The 20,748-nt window shown below is 41.6% G+C and overlaps 1 protein-coding gene across 1 annotated transcript; it reads left to right on the top strand.

Moving 5' to 3' along the window:
• Nucleotides 1-869: 869 nt before the first annotated feature.
• LOC114569251 (keratin, type I cytoskeletal 13) lies at nt 870-17,423 on the top strand. Its single transcript, XM_028599068.1, has 8 exons — nt 870-1,416; nt 4,693-4,775; nt 6,894-7,050; nt 8,092-8,253; nt 8,464-8,589; nt 9,671-9,918; nt 11,328-11,353; nt 16,622-17,423. The coding sequence occupies exons 1-8, from the start codon at nt 988-990 to the stop codon at nt 17,152-17,154; spliced, it is 1,764 nt and encodes a 587-aa protein (XP_028454869.1). The 5' UTR covers nt 870-987; the 3' UTR covers nt 17,155-17,423.
• The last annotated feature ends 3,325 nt before the right edge of the window (nt 17,424-20,748 follow it).

Here is a 20,748-nt window from a genome sequence, read left to right as displayed (position 1 = left end):
GGAGGACTGCAGGGGGTATGTGTCCCACTAGGGGTACTCTGGGGAACTGCAGGGAGTACGTGTCTGCATAGGGATACTTTGGAGGACTGCAGGGGGTATGTGACATTTTTTGCAAAATGTTTTTCAGTTACAAGGCTGCAGTTACTTCTACTGTCTTTTTTTCTCCAAGTTTTTCAGTTTTTGAGTATCTGTTTTTGAAGTTTGTCAACTTTTTTTGAAGGTTTTGTCATTTGTTTTAACCTATTCTTTCCTTTTCTTCCTTTCTTTTTTCTACTGTTTTTTTTCTTCAATGTTTTTGTCTCATTTTCAATGTTTTTGTCACTTTTTTCGAAGATTGTCACTTATTTGAATTTTTTTTTTGGGTCCTTGGCTTAAAAAACGTTGACGACCTCTGGTCTAGGCAATTCTTTGTGAATGCTGCCAGTCTGTCAGTTGGGCCCTGCCCTCCCGAGTCTGAGCATTCCATCCCATACACACCAATGTAAAAATAGAGCTTATTTATTAGGGCTGCCATCAGTTAACCAACTTATAAAAACTCTAATAACAGATTAAGGTTATTCTGTGGAAGGCTTTTTCTTTTACAGCTGCGGAGTGATTGATTGCTTTTGCTATGCTGGGCTGGGCGTGAACTGTAAATCTAAATGTCACCTGTGTCTGAACTCGCCCTGCAGATTTAATCTCCTCGCTCTTTGTAGGAAATGAGAGATGGCGTGACAAAGCCTCTCAGCACATACAGGCGATTGTATAAGTGGATTCCACATTTCTCAGACACCCACACGGTCCGTTAAACAAGTTAAACAAGTTAAACAAGTACAGGTGTCTCCTCCCATATTGGCAAGCGCTTGCCATCCTTTCCCTCCGCCTCTTCACAAAACTCACACAACAGTATAAAACATCAGCTGCTCTATCAGAGTTTCTCCACTCTCTCCCGAGCATCTGAAGCAGATAGACAGCTTTCACTCTTCAACGCCAAACAGAAAGACCAGAATGTCTTCCTACTCCCAGTCCATCAACGGTGGTGGGGGCGGTGGCTACATGCGCAGCAGCAGCCGATCCATGTACGGAGGATCTGGAGGTTCTGGAGTCAGAATCTCCTCCGGTGTCTCCTCCATGTCCATGTCTGGTGGTGGCGGCGGCGGTAGAGCTGGCTATGGCTTCGGCTCCGGTGGCGGAGCAGGAAGTGGTTTTGGCTTTGGCGCTGGAGGAGGCAGCGGCGTGGACATCTCCGCCAACAAGAAGGCCACCATGCAGAACCTGAACGACCGCCTGGCGACCTACCTGGACAAGGTGCACAAGCTGGAGACGGCCAACGGCGCCCTGGAGCTGAAGATCAGACAGTTCCTGGAGAGCAAGGTCGGCCCGTCGGCCAGAGACTACAGCCACTTTTACGTCACCATCGCAGAGCTGCAGGGGAAGGTAGGCTCACCGGGGACACCCCCAAAACTGTCTGCATGCAACAACAGGAAGGTGTTGAATAATCCTTAGGGATGGGAATCGCCAGAAGCCCAACAAAATGAAATTATAGATAAGATAAGATAAGATAAGATAAGATAAGATATACTTGTCCCACGAATGGAAATTTGTTTTGGACTCTTGGTTCTGCAACACAAAATACAGGAAATAAGCATCTCTCATCACATCCTCTCATGCAACACAAACATGCTTCCATATACTGTTCATTAGATGGTATAGGTATATGTACATATATAGTAAGCATATTAACTACTCTTTTCAGTTTCAGTTTTTAATTGAACAACCATGTCGGCTACATTCTCCGCAAAAAGTGTAGCACAGCCCTTGTACAATAAGATATTGCACAACTAACATATTGCCCAACCCCAATAGCCTACATAATTATTGTGATATTCTGCGATATATTGCAACATATTACCTTGTTTCCAACATCAAATTATGTCACAAAAAAAAAACTTTGTCAACATGTGTTTTATTTGATCAGATGAATATCTGTGTCAGTTATCCTGGCTCAATTTAACCTTCAGACTCAGTTTCACAAAAGCAGAGGCACCTAAGTTACCATGGAGATTTATTCTGTGCAGCTAGCCTGGTCCCGATCCGGGTAACAGCCAGAATTTATTTAGGATTTATTTAATCCTGGAGCCTTTTCTGTTCACTCAGCAGTGGGTTTCCCTTATTGTTATCAGCCTGGATTAAAATACAACAGGTGCATGTTGCTGTTCATTTAGACTTAAAATTAAGTTATTATTTAAAGTTGACCCTTATTAATGTGATTGTTGCTGTTATATTACTGTATGAAGATTGCTGTTCATATCGTTGTTAGAAGTTTGATGAAGATATTACTGCAGTTGTTGAGATAATTAGAAAAGGCTGATAAAGTTGCCAAATGTGTTTTAAATTAAGTATTTTACTAAGGGCAATATATAAAGTGGTGTACATGTGTGTTTTTATAGTGGACCAATGCACCTTGAATTATTTTACTTGATTAATTTGTTTGTATTCTTTAATGACTATAATTTGGGAGGATTATACAATTTTAAGAACATATCCTGATTGTACAAATCTCCCAAATTACAGTCTTAGTTCACTGAACCAATACGTAACTAACTAGTGTAGACTACTGTACATTCAGATAACAACAGGGAGAGGACACCTCAATGGTTTTTAGACTTATATTTTGCTGGGGGGAAATAACTGATGAATATAGTCTGTTCCATTCATGTTTGCAGTGTTCATGACATTTATCACTTAATTATCTTTATAGCTTCTAGATTTTAGAGTCCAATTTCTTCAGTATCTTTCTTTTCTATGTCCATATACGAGAGAGCAAAGCATATAATACATAAAGGACATTTGTCCTCTATAAAATAAAAAAAGACACATGAGAAAAAGCGTGACAGATAATAGCGGACCGACTAAATGATATGTCTAAAGATATACATTTATGAACTACTGCTCTTAACTGAAAGCATTCAATGAGTCACTGTCATTTTCAAAAACGAACAGTTGTACACTTTGCAGTGAGCAGTGGAAGTTAATATGACTTATGTAATTTATATTTTAGCCCATGAGAGAGAGGGAGAAACCGAGTGAAAGAGATATTTACGCATCATATGCATTGTAGAAAATTGATCTTCATGGTAAATTTCCTGAGTAACATTATCTTCTGCTCACTTTTGCAAATGATTAGTAGCCTAATCCTTGAATGGTATGATTACGAAAGTTTCAATTCAGAGCAGTGGCCAGTAAATGTATATGTTTAGTATATTTACGTATTCAGGCGGTCTGCGATCGTCTGTGAAGCTTTCTCTCGCTCTTTTATTACAGCGCCCGTGTTTCTTTTTTACAAATGATGTGTTTTATGTTATCATACTTCCACGAGAAGCTGCTGCTCACTCTGTATAAAATATGAACAATGTGTAAGAAACCAAAAGGGATAAATGTATAGATTGATTGGTTTCCTGATGTCGTCCCTCTATCTTTAGATAATCAGGTACTTCTCCATCTATGTGGATGGAACTTTAAAATATTAGAAGGTTATTGGGGTTATGCAATATGTTAGTGGTGCAATACATAGGGCTTTTGAATTGTTCAATATGTCATATGCGATACATCAACCAATGTGTCACCTGTGCAAGACACTTGCTAGTTGCTCCAGAGGTGTGTGACCTCTGACATATGTAGCAATTGTAAGTTGCTTTGGATAAAAGCGTCAGCTAAATGACATGTAATGTTACGGGGAAATGTGTCAGTTGTGCAATATGTAGGCTATTTGGGTTGTGCATTATGTCATTTTGTGCAATACGTACAGGGTTGTTCAATTAAAAACTGCCACTGAAAGAAGGAGTTAATGTGCTTACTATATAGGCATATATATATATATATATATATATATATATATATATATATATATATATATATATATATATATATATATATATATATATATATATATATATATATATATGTACCTGTCTAATGTACAGTACAGGCCAAACGTTTGGACACACATTCTAATTCAATGTGTTTCTTTATTTTCATGACTATTTACATTGTAGATTCTCACTGAAGGCATCAAAACTATGAATGAACACATATGGAATTATGTACTTAACAAAAAAGTGTGAAACAACTGAAAACATGTCTTATATTTTAGATTCTTCAAAGTAGCCACCCTTTGCTTTTTTTGATAACTCTGCAAAGCCTTGGTGTTCTCTCAATGAGCTTCATGAGGTAGTCACCTGAAATGGTTTTACCTTCACAGGTGTGCTTTGTCAGGGTTAATTAGTGGAATTATTTCCCTTATTAATAAAAAAAGCAAAGGGTGGCTACTTTGAAGAATCTAAAATATAAATGTTTTTAGTTATTTCACACTTTTTTGTTAAGTACATAATTCCATATGTGTTCATTCATAGTTTTGATGCCTTCACTGAGAATCTACAATGTAAATAGTCATGAAAATAAAAAGGAAACGCATTTGAATGAGAAGGGTGTGTCCAAACGTTTGGCCTGTACTGTATATGAGGGCATGTTTTGTGTTGCATGAGAGTATGTGTTGAGAGATGTTTATTTTCTGTATTTTGTGTTTTTATTTTTTAAAATTGCGGAACAGAGTCCAAAACAAAATTCCCTTCGCGGACAATAAAGTATATCTTATCTATCTTAGTAAGTCTGGATGAACATGAAAAGCTGACAGTATTTATTGTCCTCTCCCAGATCCAGGACGCTACCAGGATCAACGGCTGCAACTACCTCAACATCGGCAACGCCAAGCTGGCTGCCGACGACTTCAGGATGAAGTAAGTCCATTCATTCATTCATGAGTCGTCACACTTAGCGTTGATTCATGGTCCTTGAATCTGCGTCGCATTTAGCCTATATATGCAGGGTTAGGTATAGGTTGTGTTTTTTTTCTGTTACCGGTGCCTGAACCGATTTAAAAAGAAAACAAGAGCACAAAATGACAGTCAACGACATTAAAGAATGTCTTTGCTACGCCGTATGGTTAGAATTGTATCTTAATTTAGCTGCAGAGAGTTGTACATCACAGCAGGTCTGGATCATTAATGGAAAAGCAACGGAAACCAAAGGACGCAAACGGAGAGAGGGAGAAGTGTGGCATTTGTCCTTCTCCTTTTTAAATTAAAATAACATTTAACCACACGGCCATAGCAAAAAACAAGCCGTTCTTTGATGTCACCGATCGTCATTTTCTGCTTTTCTTTTTTAAAGCAACGCTATTGGAAAAAATTCCAAACAATACCCTAAATATATTAGCACTTCTCCTCTTCTGGGGGCGCGCTGAGCAGCTAATCCTAAAAGAAGTACTACTTCAATAATCAAAACTGGGGTAACAGGAGACAGAACGCATGGCGTCATACTCTAAAAGCCATTGTGTGAAGGTTTCCGCCTCTTTATTCCATCTCCTAGCAAACAACAGAAACATGTCTAAAAGCTGATGTGTGCTGCTATGAACTAATAACAATGTAACATTATAAAAAGTTGATTTTTTTAGAAAAAACGTTTAATTTTTTTAGAAAAAACGTTGATTTTTTTTAGAAAAAACGTTGATTTTTTTTAGAAAAAACGTTGATTTTTTTTAGAAAAAACATTGCTTTTTTTTTAGAAAAAACATTGCTTTTTTTTTAGAAAAAACGTTGAATGTTTTTAGAAAAAACGTTGAATTTGTTTAGAATTTTTTGAATATTTTTAGAAACGTGTCAAAAAGCTGCTGTGTGCTGATATGAACTACCAACAATGTAAAGAACCCAGAACTAAAGTTTTTATAAGCTGCTGAGCCGAAAAACTATGCTTTAAAAACTATGCTTTTATGAAGACAAAAGTGAAAACAGATGTGAGGAATCAGCAGAGAGAATGGAGAGACACTAAGCTAATGTTACTTTTGACGTTTGCAGCAAACATTTAGTTACCAAGTTAAACATCCAAATGGCAGTTTTAGGCTCACTATATGTCTGTTAACTGTTAACAGTTAAGCTAACACACGTAACATCAGACATGACGTTACCTTAGCATCTTCCCATTCTTCCTGCTGATTCCTTCGTTCTGGGTTCTTTACATCTTTCTTTTCCTAACCACAACCGTCCCGTTTCATTTCCCCGTTGTTGTGTACCCCTGCGCCTGGGGATCGCAGCCCGCGAGTGGCGGCCCCTCCCGTTGTTGTGGCCAGCGTGTGGCGTTGCGTTTCCCCTTTGTTGCGTCCCCTAGAGCAGGTTCGAAAATTGTGACCTGTACACGTTCAAAAATCTTGACGTATACACTAAATAAACGTCAAAATCATGACCTGTACACAAAGTAATAAATCAAAATAACGTGACTATTTCACGAACTGGCTTCAGACCGGGTTGTATCAGCACACAGCAGCTTTTAGACATGTTTCTGTTGTTTGCTACCAGACGGAATAAAGAGGATGAAACCTTAATGCAATACAAGTCATTGGAGAGTGGAGAGATGTTTTTTTTGGTGTTTAATTAAATTTTATAGCATTTAAAAAAGAAATTGAAATGGTATCAGTTGTTCAAACAGTCTATTATCCACTCAACATTCTCTGATTTTAATTAGTCAAAATAATGCATAATTTCAGCTTTTTTAACTAAAAAATTAGGTATAATGTCATTTAAATTAGGTTTAATGACCATGAATTTAAAAAAGCGTTGAGAAAAGTGCCAAAAACATTGGAAAAAACTGCCAAAAACATTTCATTTTCAATTTTGACCCAGAAAGACCAAACATTCATGGTGGACGGGAAGAAAACAGAAGGGTTAAATGCGCTCTGTTTCTATAGACACACAATAGAAACAATACTCTTCTCCCTCTTTGTTTGCGTCCTTGGCCTGCTTCAGTGAGCTATATTTTGGGAGGAAACAGATTTTGAAACAAATGCTTTGTTTTCCCTGCAGGTGTGAGAACGAGTTGGCTATGCGTCAGTCGATGGAGGCCGACATGGGCGAGCTGAGGAGAGTCCTGGACGAGCTGACTCTGACCCGGACCGACCTGGAGATGCAGATCGAGGGTCTGAAGGAAGAATTCATCCTCCTCAAGAAGGACCATGAGGAGGTGAGAGCACTGAAAGATCTCTGTGAGCCCATCAGGTATCTCAGAGTTAGGCCAGATTACAGCTGTATTTGTTGCATTTCTCAATGTTTTTGACACTTTTCCCAATGTTATTGGCGGTGTTTTCTAACATTTTCTCAATGTTTTCTTCAATGTTTTTGTTGTTTTTTATTTTCTTATTATATTGAACTTTTCTTTACTCATCTGGATGGCCGGTGCCCCCGGGCATCTGCCTATGCTGCCTACGCCACGGGCCGGCCCGGATTGGTGGCCATGGTCTCCTCTGGTTTCACGGGTCTCCTCTGGTTTCATGGTCTCCTCTGGTTTCACGGGTCTCCTCTGGTTTCATGGTCTCCTCTGGTTTCACGGGTCTCCTCTGGTTTCATGGTCTCCTCTGGTTTCACGGGTCTCCTGTGTTTCATGGGTCTCCTCTGGTTTCACGGGTGTCCTCTGGTTTCATGGTCTCCTCTGGTTTCACGGGTCTCCTCTGGTTTCATGGTGTCCTCTGGTTTCACGGGTCTCCTCTGGTTTCATGGTCTCCTCTGGTTTCATGGGTCTCCTGTGTTTCATGGGTCTCCTCTGGTTTCACGGGTCTCCTCTGGTTTCATGGTCTCCTCTGGTTTCATGGTCTCCTCTGGTTTCATGGGTCTCCTGTGGTTTCATGGGTCTCCTCTGGTTTCATGGTCTCCTCTGGTTTCATGGTCTCCTCTGGTTTCATGGGTCTCCTCTGGTTTCATGGGTCTCCTCTGGTTTCATGCGTCTCCTCTGGTTTCATGCGTCTCCTCTGGTTTCATGGGTCTCCTCTGGTTTCATGGGTCTCCTCTGGTTTCATGGGTCTCCTCTGGTTTCATGGGTCTCCTCTGGTTTCATGGTCTCCTCTGGTTTCATGCGTCTCCTCTGGTTTCATGCGTCTCCTCTGGTTTCATGGGTCTCCTCTGGTTTCATGCGTCTCCTCTGGTTTCATGCGTCTCCTCTGGTTTCATGCGTCTCCTCTGGTGTCATGGTCTCCTCTGGTTTCATGGGTCTCCGTGTGTTTGTGTGCAGGAGCTGCTGGCGATGCGAACGCAGATGAGCGGCCAGGTGAAGGTGGAGGTGGACTCCGCTCCGGCCGTGGACCTCCAGAAGGTCATCGAGGAGGTCAGGGAGCACTACGAAACCGTCACCAACAAGGGCCGCAAAGAACTGGAGACCTGGTTCCATTCCAAGGTAAGTGGCATAGGTATAGCTGCCCCACTTTTGGTTTGAAAACTCCCGTCTAAATATTTTAGAATAAAAAGTTGAATATTTTTTCCGTTAAAAAGTTGAATATGTAAGGAGAAGGAAAGAAAAAAAAGATGGAATAATTAAAGCAAAACGTCTGAATATTGAAAAAGTCAACCCATTGATGTGAACGCCGCCTGTTGTTTCTCTCTCCAGTCAGAACAGCTGAACAAAGAAGTCGCCGTCAGCACAGAAACTCTCCACTCGTCCAAATCAGAGATCACGGAGCTCAAGAGAACGCTGCAGGGCCTGGAGATCGAGCTACAGTTGCAGCGCAGCATGGTGAGAAAGTAACTAAGTACATAAGTACATATACTCCGGTACTGTACTTGAGTCCAAATGTTGAGGTACTTGTACTTTATTTCATTCTTTTCTTTCCATGCCACTTTCTACTTCTACTCCGCTACATCTCAGAGAGAAATATTGTACTTTTTACTCCACTAGAGTACAGGCCAAAAGTTTGGACACACCTTCTCATTCAATGCGTTTCCTTTTTATTTTCATGACTATTTACATTGTAGATTCTCACTGAAGGCATCAAAACTATGAATGAACACATATGGAATTATGTACTTAACAAAAAAGTGTGAAATAACTGAAAACATGTCTTATATTTTAGATTCTTCAAAGTAGCCACCCTTTGCTTTTTTATTAATAAGGGAAATAATTCCCCTAATTAACCCTGACAAAGCACACCTGTGAAGGTAAAACCATTTCAGGTGACTACCTCATGAAGCTCATTGAGAGAACACCAAGGGTTTGCAGAGTTATCAAAAAAAGCAAAGGGTGGCTACTTTGAAGAATCTAAAATATAAGACATGTTTTCAGTTGTTTCACACTTTTTTGTTAAGTACATAATTCCATATGTGTTCATTCATAGTTTTGATGCCTTCAGTGAAAATTTACAATGTAAATAGTCATGAAAATAAAGAAACACATTGAATGAGAAGGTGTGTCCAAACTTTTGGCCTGTACTGTACATTCATCTGTTCCAGCTTTAGTTACTAGGTACTTTAGTTACTCCACTACATTCATCTGTTACAGCTTTAGTTACTAGTTACTTTAGTTACTCCACTACATTCATCTGTTACAGCTTTAGTTACTAGTTTACACATTAAGATTCCTGCACACAGAACTCATGTAGTTTATTCTTTCTTTTTCTTTACTTGTAATACTTTAACCACATTCTCCTGATGATACTTACAGACTTTAACTGAAGTTACATTTTCACTGCAGGACTTTTACTGTAACCGAGTATTTTAACAGTGTGGTGTAGTACTTTTACTGCAGTAAAGGATCAGAATACTTCTTCCAGCACTGTTAAAGTGTCTCTTTGTGCGGCCGTGAATCCTCTCTCCTGCAGAAAGCGTCGTTGGAGTCGACTCTGGCCGAGACACAGAGCCGCTACGCCATGCAGCTCAACGGCTACCAGAGGCAGGTGATGGGTCTGGAGCAGCAGCTGATGTCGCTGAGGGCCGACCTGGAGAGACAGGGACAGGAGTACCAGATGCTGCTGGACATCAAGACCAGACTGGAGATGGAGATCGCCGAGTACAGGAGGCTGCTGGACGGAGAGGGCGGCGGCGGAGAAAGCGGTGGCAGTGGCAGCGGGTGAGAGAAGCAAAGTGTTGATTCCCGTTTGAAAAAGAAAAGGAAACAGAGAATTATTTTAACTTTAGGGAACAAACGGAGCTACGTCTCGTTCTGCTTCACGAGCGCAAACTTCAGGAAAGTAACGTCTGATTTTAAATGACAAAGAGAACAGCAGCAGGTAGTTTAAACTACTCCAGCTACATCTACATCGCTACGTTCTTGTTTTTAAGCTGGTGTTTTGAGCCAAAAATAATCTCTGTGCACAGAAGTGTTTTTAGCTCCACTAGAATAACTGGCATGGCATGAAAATGTCACTTTATGAGGTTTTTTAACATTAATATGAGTTCCCCCAGCCTGCCTATGGTCCCCCCAGTGGCTAGAAGTGGTTATAGGTGTAAACCCCTGTAAAAAGCCCTGGGTATCCTGCTCTGCCTTTGAGAAAATGAAAGCTCAGATGGGCCGATCTGGAATCTTCAGAGCAGGTAACTGAACCACCAACTACCACTGACCCAACGGAGCACCTTGCAGAGCACCGTAGCCGGCGTCTTTTCTTTACCTCCACTCTCAACTTCTTCTCTACTACTTACTTATTCACAGATGATTTTGTTTGTATGCCCCCGTGATGTTTCAGAGTACTGCAACAAACAATGTGATGGGCAGAAATGTCTCTGTGCATATTTCACATTATGTTTTATCATGTGGGAGGACATTAATGAAACCAGAGCAGATTAGTGATGTCTGTGTCTCTTATTATTTCTACATTATCTTCCCGTTCCTCTTAGATACCAGTGACCAGTTAAAGGCATACTATGCAGTTTCTGTTTTTATCAAATAGCTACTGTCGCTGTGGAGTACTTGTATTTAACGTTACTGTCGTAAATACCACTCACACAGAGCCGTCTCTGCACTCACGGCCTGATGTAATTGACTCGTAAAAAGCACAATTTCAAGTAAAGGTTCAGTCGGGAAGTTCACTGTTAGCCAGCTAAAGTTTGCATAAGCACAGTACACACGCCATACAAAATCAGAACCAGACAAAGGACTTTGTGATAAATACACCTCACAACACCTGAGTTCAGCTGGCAAACTTGATCGTGTGGCAAGCTAGCCAATAAAACATAATGCAATGTTCAACTGTGCAACTAGTGTCTTCCATAGAGACTGCTTCTTATATGTTGTTGATGTATGTGACATTGTGCCGTAAAGCAAGTCGTGATTCTTGATGATGATTCGCCCTACTACGAGTTTGTTTAACATCGAAATTACTTTGAAGCTGTTGTATTAAGGTACAAATCTTGCATAGTGTGCCTTTAACTGAGATGAGTTTCTCTGTCTCTCTGACAGACTGAGGAACTGTGCATCATGTCTAACAGCAGTTAGGACTCATGTTGGATAGAAAATCATTCTGACTGTGTTTCTTCCTCCAGGGTGCAGAGGCGTGATCTGATGAAATGTAAGTGTGTTAGTTTCTTTAAATACACAGCTGATAGTTTTTATTCATTAGAACATTACTGACTACATGCATCAATTTTAAACTTTATGTAAATAAACATCAGCACAGAATAAAAGAGGTTGATCAGGCCTCATCTTGTGCCCTACCAGCATTTATCCACAGATCCACTCTTTTGATCCACAGTCACCTCAAAGCCTTCTTTGCAGCCTCATTGCTGTTGCAAATAGCCCTTCTCCTTCTCTCACCTGTGATGCTGAGTGCAGTGTAGGCCCCGTAGCGGGACTTCCCTGCAAAGCCTCTGCACCCTCTACCTTGCCTTCCAGCCTTGGTTGTGGCAGTCGCTGACAAGGCCATCATATTTCGCCTTCTTCCTCTCAAAAGCTTCCTCCATTCAGTCTTCCCATGGCACAGTGAGCTCCAACATGACCAGGTTTTTTGTTGCCTCAGATACCAAGACAATGTCAGGTCTCAGGGTGGTCTTGACGACCTGCTAGGGGAACTTGTTCAGAAGCCCTGATGTTACTCTGGAAGATGTTTCTGGATTCTCTCCGACCCTGATGAAGTTGATCGTTTGCTTGGAGGGCTTTGACCTCCGGCAGCAGCCGATGGTAACCTGGATGCTCACTGCAATTGCTTTGAGCACCTGGGGTCTCATTTATAAAGGTGGCGTACGCACAAAACGGAGCTGAACTCCGACCCATGCGTACACACATTTTGGAGACAAAATAGGAATTGCCGACGCAGGTGGTGAACTGAAGTCAGACTGCAAATGTCAAAGTCTGAAAATACAGCCGTTAAACTCTTGCGCAATCGTTACCCTTAATGTCCTCGTTATCAGTCTGAACTATAATACTTTGTGACAAAACTTGCATGAAGAAAAGTGTGTTTGCCTATTACACTTTATTTCGTCATCAAATTGTATCTCGGGGCGGGGGGATACCACTAGTTGATGCTGTGTTGGCAAGGTGTTAACAATCTCAAATTGGTGTAAATCTATAAATACTGCGGTGACCCCCGAGTGTAATGATGAATGATGGCACTACGCTAATAGAAGAATCAGGAGAGAAAGAGACTTCGGGGAACATGACGATGACTAATATGCTAATTAGTCATATGCCGATTTAGATTCCCTAAAGCTCAGCTCCTGGATCTATGTACTGAATTGGGCCCAATAGAGAGGGCAACGCGCCGGAAATGTGCGTCCAAATAGGCTACAGGTCCTCGCCTCTCTGGGGGCAACCAGCTGTTTCCAGTGGGAAAATGTCAGACAGCTGTTGTGTGTGTTTTTTTTTTTTTTACATAAATATTATATATAATCTTCAACTTTATCACTAAGGCTTGTTTGGATATAATATATAGTTTTGTTAAATTTTATTATATACGTCTGGTATATTGGAAGCTGTCCCCGAGTGCCGTAATGCCTGCCATTTTGGACGTATTATTAATACATCTAGTTATAGATCAGGTTTCCCTACACTGTGCAAGAACACGCCAAAATTATAATTCAATTTGCAGCAATTCCTGAACGTCTGAGAAGTTTTTTGCTTTTTCTCCACCAGTCATCATGATTCGGTGAAACAACTGCCTGTGTCATTCATATACTGATCAGCATTCATAAGGTGCTTTGCATTGACTATTTATGGTTAAAAATGGGCGTGTACAGGGCAGGATAAGACACTGATCCATGTACGCACACTTGTAGGTAATCTCTGATTTATAAAGTAAACATTGCTTACAAGTGTGCGTACACACGGTTTTATAAATCTGACCTTTTTTTGGCGTACGCCATTTTGGGCTTTTGGGTGTACGTACACTTATAGTAAGGATCCTACGCACAGTTTTATAAATGAGACCCCTGGTCATACCGCCAGCGATACTGGCCTTCCCTCAAAGCTCTTGGGCAGTAGCTTAAGTTGTGCTCAAGGGATCCCTTTCTCTGGGACAGGGCACATCCTGGTGTATCGACCAGACCCCAGGTGTGCAGGTTGGATGGGCTGGGGAGGACGTCATAGACTGCCTGAACCAGGAACTTGATGCGGTGTTGCTCTGCACACCAGAGGTCAGTCCACATGATCTTCCTCTCCACAGCTTGTTTCCATCTAGTCCAGGCACCCTGACATGCCATTCCCACTGCTTTGCTGGACCTCTCCTCCTCCACTGCCACCCTCACCTCGCCTTGAACTAGTTGCATCTGCTCCTTCCCCCGAGCCTTGTCAAACCGGGGCCCTTGAAAGCTTGCAGGTGTTTCCATAAAGGGCGATGCTGCTTAAGCTCCTCGTGAGCCGCAGCCATCTCCTTAGGTAGCAGCTGACTCTCCTTTCCAGTTCTGAGATGGTGGAAATCGGAAACTTGTACAGCAGCAGAGGCCACAGTGTCCTTGGTAGAATCCCATGTTGGTACAAGCCTTACATTTTCCAGGGAGCCCAGTTTTGTTGACATTCTTCAGCCACCTATCCAACTCCTCGCAGGTGTTTTTGATGGATGTTGTATCCCTGAGGCTGCTGTCCAAGATTTTCAGAAAGGGTCGGGATTTGATGGTTAAATGAAACTTCTCCACCATTCTGCCCTTCTTTAGCACTAAAGAGCTGGATTTGGCTGGCTTGAATGACATCCTGGCTCTTTCATTCAGCCTCTCCAGACACTTCAGGATCCATCTGGCTCCAGGCACTGACTCTGTTGTCACTGTCATCCATAAAGGCAATGATTGGTGGTTGCCGTGTTCCAGTCTTTGATTTGGGCCCTCTGCCCTCCAGTTCAGCAGATTTCACCAACATGTTCATTGCCAGAGCAAACAGAATCACTGAGATGGTGCAGCCTGTGATGATTCCCACCTCAATCCTGTGCCACTCTGATGTTGTTGACCCAGATGAGACTCTCATCTTAATATCACTGTAGTAATCCTGGATAAGGTCTCTCCAGAGCCTCCTGTACCTGTTAGTGGGCCACAGCATCACCAGATCACCGCTGTTCTCCTTTGCTTCTCTGAGGAGCTGTGTAACCATGCCTGTGTGCTCTAGGCAGCGTGATACACCTGGTATGCTGCCTTTCTGCACAGCGGTGTCTATGTATCCAATTTTGAGGAAGAACTCTGCCAACCGCTTTGCAACTATGCTGAAGAAGATCTTTCCTTCAACACATAAAGCAAGATGATTCAGAACTGGCTGATTGTCTTGGAGTCTTCTTTTGGGATCTATGTTCCCTCTGCAAACTGCCACTGTTTTAAAGTTTTTCCTTTCCTCCAGATGACTTTTAAGATCCTCCACAGCCGATGTAGCAGCTTGGGGCAGTACACCTTGTAAGATGTTCCGCTCGGTCCTGGTGCAGACCTAGACCTTGCCTTCCTTACCAATTCCTGTACTTTCAGGAGTGGCTCCCTCAGGTCGAATGTCTCTACAGGCTGTGGTGGTGTTATCAAGGCATCATACTGCCCCAGTTCTTGTTCTCTGGAGGGGTCGATAAAGGTATCTGAAAGGTGTTGGTCGATCTACCCCCTTGGAAGAGACTAGGCGCCCACCATTCTTCTGCCCGAGGAGCCTCTTGGTGAACGCGAATGGGTTTCTAATGAAGGCTACTCTCCTCCTTCATTCTTCTACTGCTTCTTTAGGGTTTTCAGCTCTATTCTGATGTTATGGGGTTTGACTGCCCTCTGGTTTTTGGTGTACGGTTTCTTTACTCCTCTCACCTCCTCTACACCAAACATCTCAACCGCCATTGTCACTATGATGGCTGTCAAATTTTGCAGCCTTCTCTCCGCATTATCTTTGCCCATTTTGCCCCCCATAGCTTCCAGAACCTTATCCACATCCTTATCAAATATCTGCCACTCTGCTGTTTTACATGCTTGAGGCCACCTGATCCTCCTATTCTCGGGCTGTATGACTGGAGGGACAGTTTGCACCACTTGGAGGCTCTGTGCACTATGGGGTGCTTCCAGGCCCTGCTACTCCTTTGACTCATCAGGCCTGTGCATTGTGGTGCTTGCTGTTGCTCCAGACATTTCATCCGTGACTGATGGATCTTCAGGCCTCTCGCATTTTTGCAAATCTTTCCACACAGACATACCGCGCTCAGTCATTTTTCTGTTGCTGTTGGTCGATAACCTTAACCCTGTGACGCCTGAATTTATTCACAATTATATTAAAAAAATGATCATGTGTGTTTCTGGCTCCAAGCTGATGCTAAATTAAGTTGAGATTGTTAATTTGTCTATAGCATATAGAATAGATATAAATTTAGGCATGATGCAAATTAGCGACAACAGGCATTCATGGTATGCAAAATGGTAAAATTAATAAAACACATTTTCCCATCTCAGATATGTAGATTTTATTCATGTCACAAAGTAATTGACAAATAAATGAATCTTGACAACAGCAAGAAAGAAAACACTCTCCTACTCCCTAACATTGACAGTAGTCTTTTTAGGGTTAGGGGTTAGGTGTTAGGGTTAATTTCGCTTCCGTGAACCGGATGTAGTTCCCACTCCGACCGGTTTTACAAGAAACCAGTGCATGCAAAAGGTTCCTAGGTATGTATCGAATGTAAACAAACCGACATTGGGGGAATACACACGCTATCTCGCCTGCAGTCGGAATGGAAGGGGTTTGATGCAAATAAGCGATAGTCGGCGTTAAGGGGTTAAGTCTGTCCGACTTGGGTTCTCATTCTCCTCCCCTCTTGGGCTCCCTGGGGGTATTGTTCTTTTAATTGATCCATAGCTAGCTTTAGGTTCCTCTTCACAGAAGCTGCGGCTAGGGGTGCTAGCACATATCACACCGGTTGCTATCTTCCCGAGCTGCCATCTGTCTCTCTAGAAGTCATCAACCTCTTCTTGATTGTCAGTCAGCCTGTTGCTGCTTGTCACTGATTTCTTCAGACTGACAGTTGTAATGATACATCTTCTGATGCTAAGCCATTGCACATCATCAGTGATGTTCCCGATCTCATTGGGTGTTTCGGGTCTTTCGAAACATCAGACACCCTCCTTCAGGCGACCCAGCTGAGGTCAATAAACATTATTTGGATGGTTATTATAAAGTTGTATCTGATTATAATAACTTGTTAACGGTTAATAAAGAGTTTTTAAAGCTATAAATGATGTTATATTTTACAATCTATAAACATTGTTATTTAATGCTTTATAAACCAGTTATTAATTATCAAATTATTAAATATCATTTCATTAACAGTATAATAATTATTAACTGAAGTTTAACTAATGAGGTAATTATTAACTGCAGCTGTGTTGTGTCTTGTTCTCTCCGTCAGATTCCTGTGAACTGGAAGTGGACACAAACACAGTAAACGAAAAACTCAAACTGTCTGACAACAACAAGAAGGTGACATGGATGGGAGAGGATCAGCCATATCCTGATCATCCAGACAGATTTGAATCCTGGTATCAGTTGCTGTGTAGAAATGGTCTGACTGGTCGCTGTTACTGGGAGGTCGAGAGGAGAGGAGATGTTTATATATCAGTGAGTTACAGAGGAATCAGGAGGAAAGGATACAGTGAAGACTGTGTGTTTGGATGGAATGATCAGTCCTGGAGTCTGATCTGCTCTGATGATGATGGTTACTGTGTCAGGCACAATAAGATAAAAACAGTCCTCACTTCCTCCCCTGTCTCTAACAGAGTAGCAGTTTATGTGGACTGTCCTGCTGGCACTCTGTCCTTCTACACAGTCTCCTCTGACTCACTGATCCACCTCCACACCTTCAACACCACATTCACTGAACCTCTTTATCCTGGGTTAAGGGTCTGGTCAGCTGGTTCCTCAGTTTCTCTGTGTCCTCTGTAGGAGGAGACAAGGTCCTGTCCTGTGGTTTAAATGTTGGAGGATGAGGCTTCACTTTGGTTCATATTAGTAGTTAGTCAGAAATTAGTCAGAAATGTTCTTCTTCTTCTTTAGTAATGTTGAAATGATCTCCTCAGGGATGAAAACTAGTTGTGTATAAACTGTGTTGACTTTTGATTTTCACTTTAATCATGTTTTATTGGAGCAGCTTCAACTGTTAGTGATTTATTTCCATAAAGGTTTAAAGATTAAAAAAGACTTGTTGAGTTCAACATGTTTTAGCAAATGTAAATCTGATTCAGTTTGAAAATCAAAAGACTCAAATCAAATCAAAGAAGAAAGATGTTTCCTTCACAATATATCAGTCCCTCCAGGATTTCGCGATGTCGCGATCGCAACAATTCACGTGAATTAAACCAATCACCGTGAACTTTGTGTGACTTTTTCTCAAATGTGACCAATAACCGGCGCTTCCTGCAACTTTGAACCAATCACAGCAGTCCCACGTGCCACTCTTTGTGTCAGTATGTTCCTCTGAGGCGTACTCTGAGAGCCACTGACCAAGCGGGAGTGAGAACGTGTTGGTGTAACACACGTACATCGCCAAATGAATTTCTTTGTTTCTGATATGAAGACGAGACGTGTGTTACTGAAACATCTCACATTTACCAACAAAAAGTTCGGCGAAAGACCTGTATACATTTTAACATCAATGTACACTGTAACGTTTTTTCACTCTAAAGTCGCTGAAAGCTGCTGCTGTTCCAATCCTGTTGGCTCTCTGCAGTGGGCGGGGCCGCTGCTCAGTTCCCTCCCTTACACAAACACACACACACAAACACACACAGGGGATGCAGGAAAAACCGGAGATGAGACGACACAATGACCTAAATTGAGGACATCTACGCTCGTTATTGTAGGTGCAATGATAAGTTAAAGTCCAATAAGTACTTTATCAAACCATCTGAATGTGTGTGTGGCCAGGATAGGAAATTAACTAACAATGTAAAGATCAACAAGCCACTGACAGTGACATATATGTTCATATTTGATTCATTCAATAAATTATTATTTTTTGTCTTAAATCCACCAGCCATTTTCATACTATACCAACATTTGCAGCATCCTGAGACTTGTTGGCTACTAGGAAATCTCAGCCCAGAGTAATTTTATTTTCCTCAAATATTTTTTAAGAACTATACAAAACAAATCGCAACTTTTTTTTGCAACTTTCACTGTCTTTCGCAACTTCATTGCCGCAAATTCCTGAAAGGAATGATTAAGGTATCTTCTTCATTAGAACATGTTTTCTTTTTCTTCTCTATATAATCCAATTAATATTTTATTTCCATGATCAGAAAAAAAGAAGTACTCTGATCTTTCACTGAAAAGACATTTTTCGCTGACTAACAATTGTATGATCTTGTCGACTAATAGATTAGTTGATTTAATGGACAGCAGTCCCATACAGGAAACATCACTGCCTCTATCTTTGCCACATATTGGGATTGCCAGTTAACATATACAGCCATATATATATATCCACGGGGTCTACTGTATCCTGCCGTACAACTGAATGAGATTAGCTGACTGTGGTATCTTATCTTCCTAATTAAAGGTCCATTTATAATACATGGTGGTAATCCTAGTCTTTACTAACTACAGAATGTTATTGTTGATAGCTACATTAGCATGGTCATAATTACGTACGTTACCTGATAAATCCAGTCTTGTGCCGATGCTCTGACAAGCAGAAACCCCACTGTCTATGTCCAGATAACTGTTTAGAAAACAGGTTCATATTTTAGAGAACTCACAAACAGAAGAATCAGTCTCCTGCTCATTGATTTGCGTGTTGCTCGTGCAGGGAAAAGTTCAATGCGGATTGCACCTGCTTGTTGCGTCGCCTGTGAAACTGCCCATGCCTCACTATCTGCCCACTTTCCACTCATTGAAAAGGAATAACGAGGTGCGACAATCGCATCCTGTGTGAAAAGCCCTTAACGTTTTGTACAGTGAGGGTACAGTGTTTGCCTAACGTTACATGATTCAACATTAGCCAGCATTAATCAGCCATAGTACTAACACTAAATGCTTTTGTCATTTTTCTCCATTGATATTTGCAGTTCAGTGATCAGTCCGGTGTAACCAAACTGGCTCCAGTGGGTAAACTAACATGAAGCTATTTGTCTGTATCTAACGTTATTTAAATTCATTATTAAAGTAATGCCTGTCAGGTTCTTAGACACATAACATAACAACCGCCTCGTTCTACATTATCCCTTACTTATTACATGGCTTGGTTGAATTCTAATATAGAAAGCTGTCTGTTATTTTCTTGATAACAGACCGTTGCTAAGTATAACACACCGTTGCCATGCATGCAGTTCTGTTCACTCTGGAGGAGAGCTATCAATCAATCCGCTGAAAGATGACCAGATAATTTGCTTCCTTTAATAACTACATAACACAATACTTGTACTTTTACTTTTAGTACTTGAGTAGTACATTTTAAAAAAAACTACTTGTAATACTTCAGTACAAAAAATGTTGAATATTTTAGTACTTCCACTTAAGTGGGGTTAAAGAGCACTTCAACTTCTACTCACTCTAGTCACTTTTTTTGATAGAGCACTTGTACTTTTACATTTACCCAAATTATTCCGGCTAATTAATGACGGATCAAACTAACATGTTTGACCAAAAGTGGAAAGACACATACAGTGAGGAAAATAAGTATTTGAACACCCTGCTATTTTGCAAGTTCTCCCACTTAGAAATCATGGAGGGGTCTGAAATTGTCATCGCAGGTGCATGTCCACTGTGAGAGACATAATCTAAAAAAAAATATCCAGAAATCACAATGTATGATTTTTTAACTATTTATTTGTATGATACAGCTGCAAATAAGACTTGAGGAGATGCGCCGGAGAGGCCGCAGCAACATCGCCACCCGGTCAAGACTGGCGTTTATGCTTTGCCGCATCCCGGTCTGATGATGCTGCGGCGTGTAGTGGGTCTGGTTTCTCTGCACCTTGGTGGTTGCGCTGCTCCCTCTTCAGCTGGCCCGTGCGCACTGCTTTCGAGGCTTTCTTCTTCCTGCGAAGCTGCGTTACATTGTTTTGATTTATTGTATGGCTGTGTTACATTTATTTCATGTCAATAATGATTAAAACGGATTTCATACAAAACTCTTTGTATGTGAACTAGATTTATAAGTGTACCTTGGGGTTGAACAGCTGTATCGGGTTGGGTGCCTATTTCCAAGCCTCCAAATCCCTCACCGCTGGATGCAGCAATGTCCTCTGCTGGCGTCAGGTCCTGAGTAGAGGCAGACCCACCTCCAGTTGTACTGCGTGTCCGTTTGTTGCCAGCAAGCTTGGAATTCCCCCGTCTTCTGACATCGTTGTAGCGCTTGCGATGTCCTGGGGAAGCCAGCCGTGGAAACAATTGTGGCAATTTCTTCCCACGCCTGTTTAACAGAAGCTAATTTGGGTGGGTTTCTCCCATCCCTTTACAATGTCACTTCTCTGTCTTTTAAGGCCCTGACGAGAACGTTGGGCTCCTCAGCTGTGAACCGCTCCTGGCGGGCGCCAG

Source organism: Perca flavescens, chromosome 15, assembly GCF_004354835.1.
Source record: "Perca flavescens isolate YP-PL-M2 chromosome 15, PFLA_1.0, whole genome shotgun sequence".
In the NCBI taxonomy this organism is placed as follows: Eukaryota; Metazoa; Chordata; class Actinopteri; order Perciformes; family Percidae; genus Perca; species Perca flavescens.
Note: the sequence above shows the minus strand (reverse complement) of the source record. Positions and strands in the feature narration are given on the sequence as shown.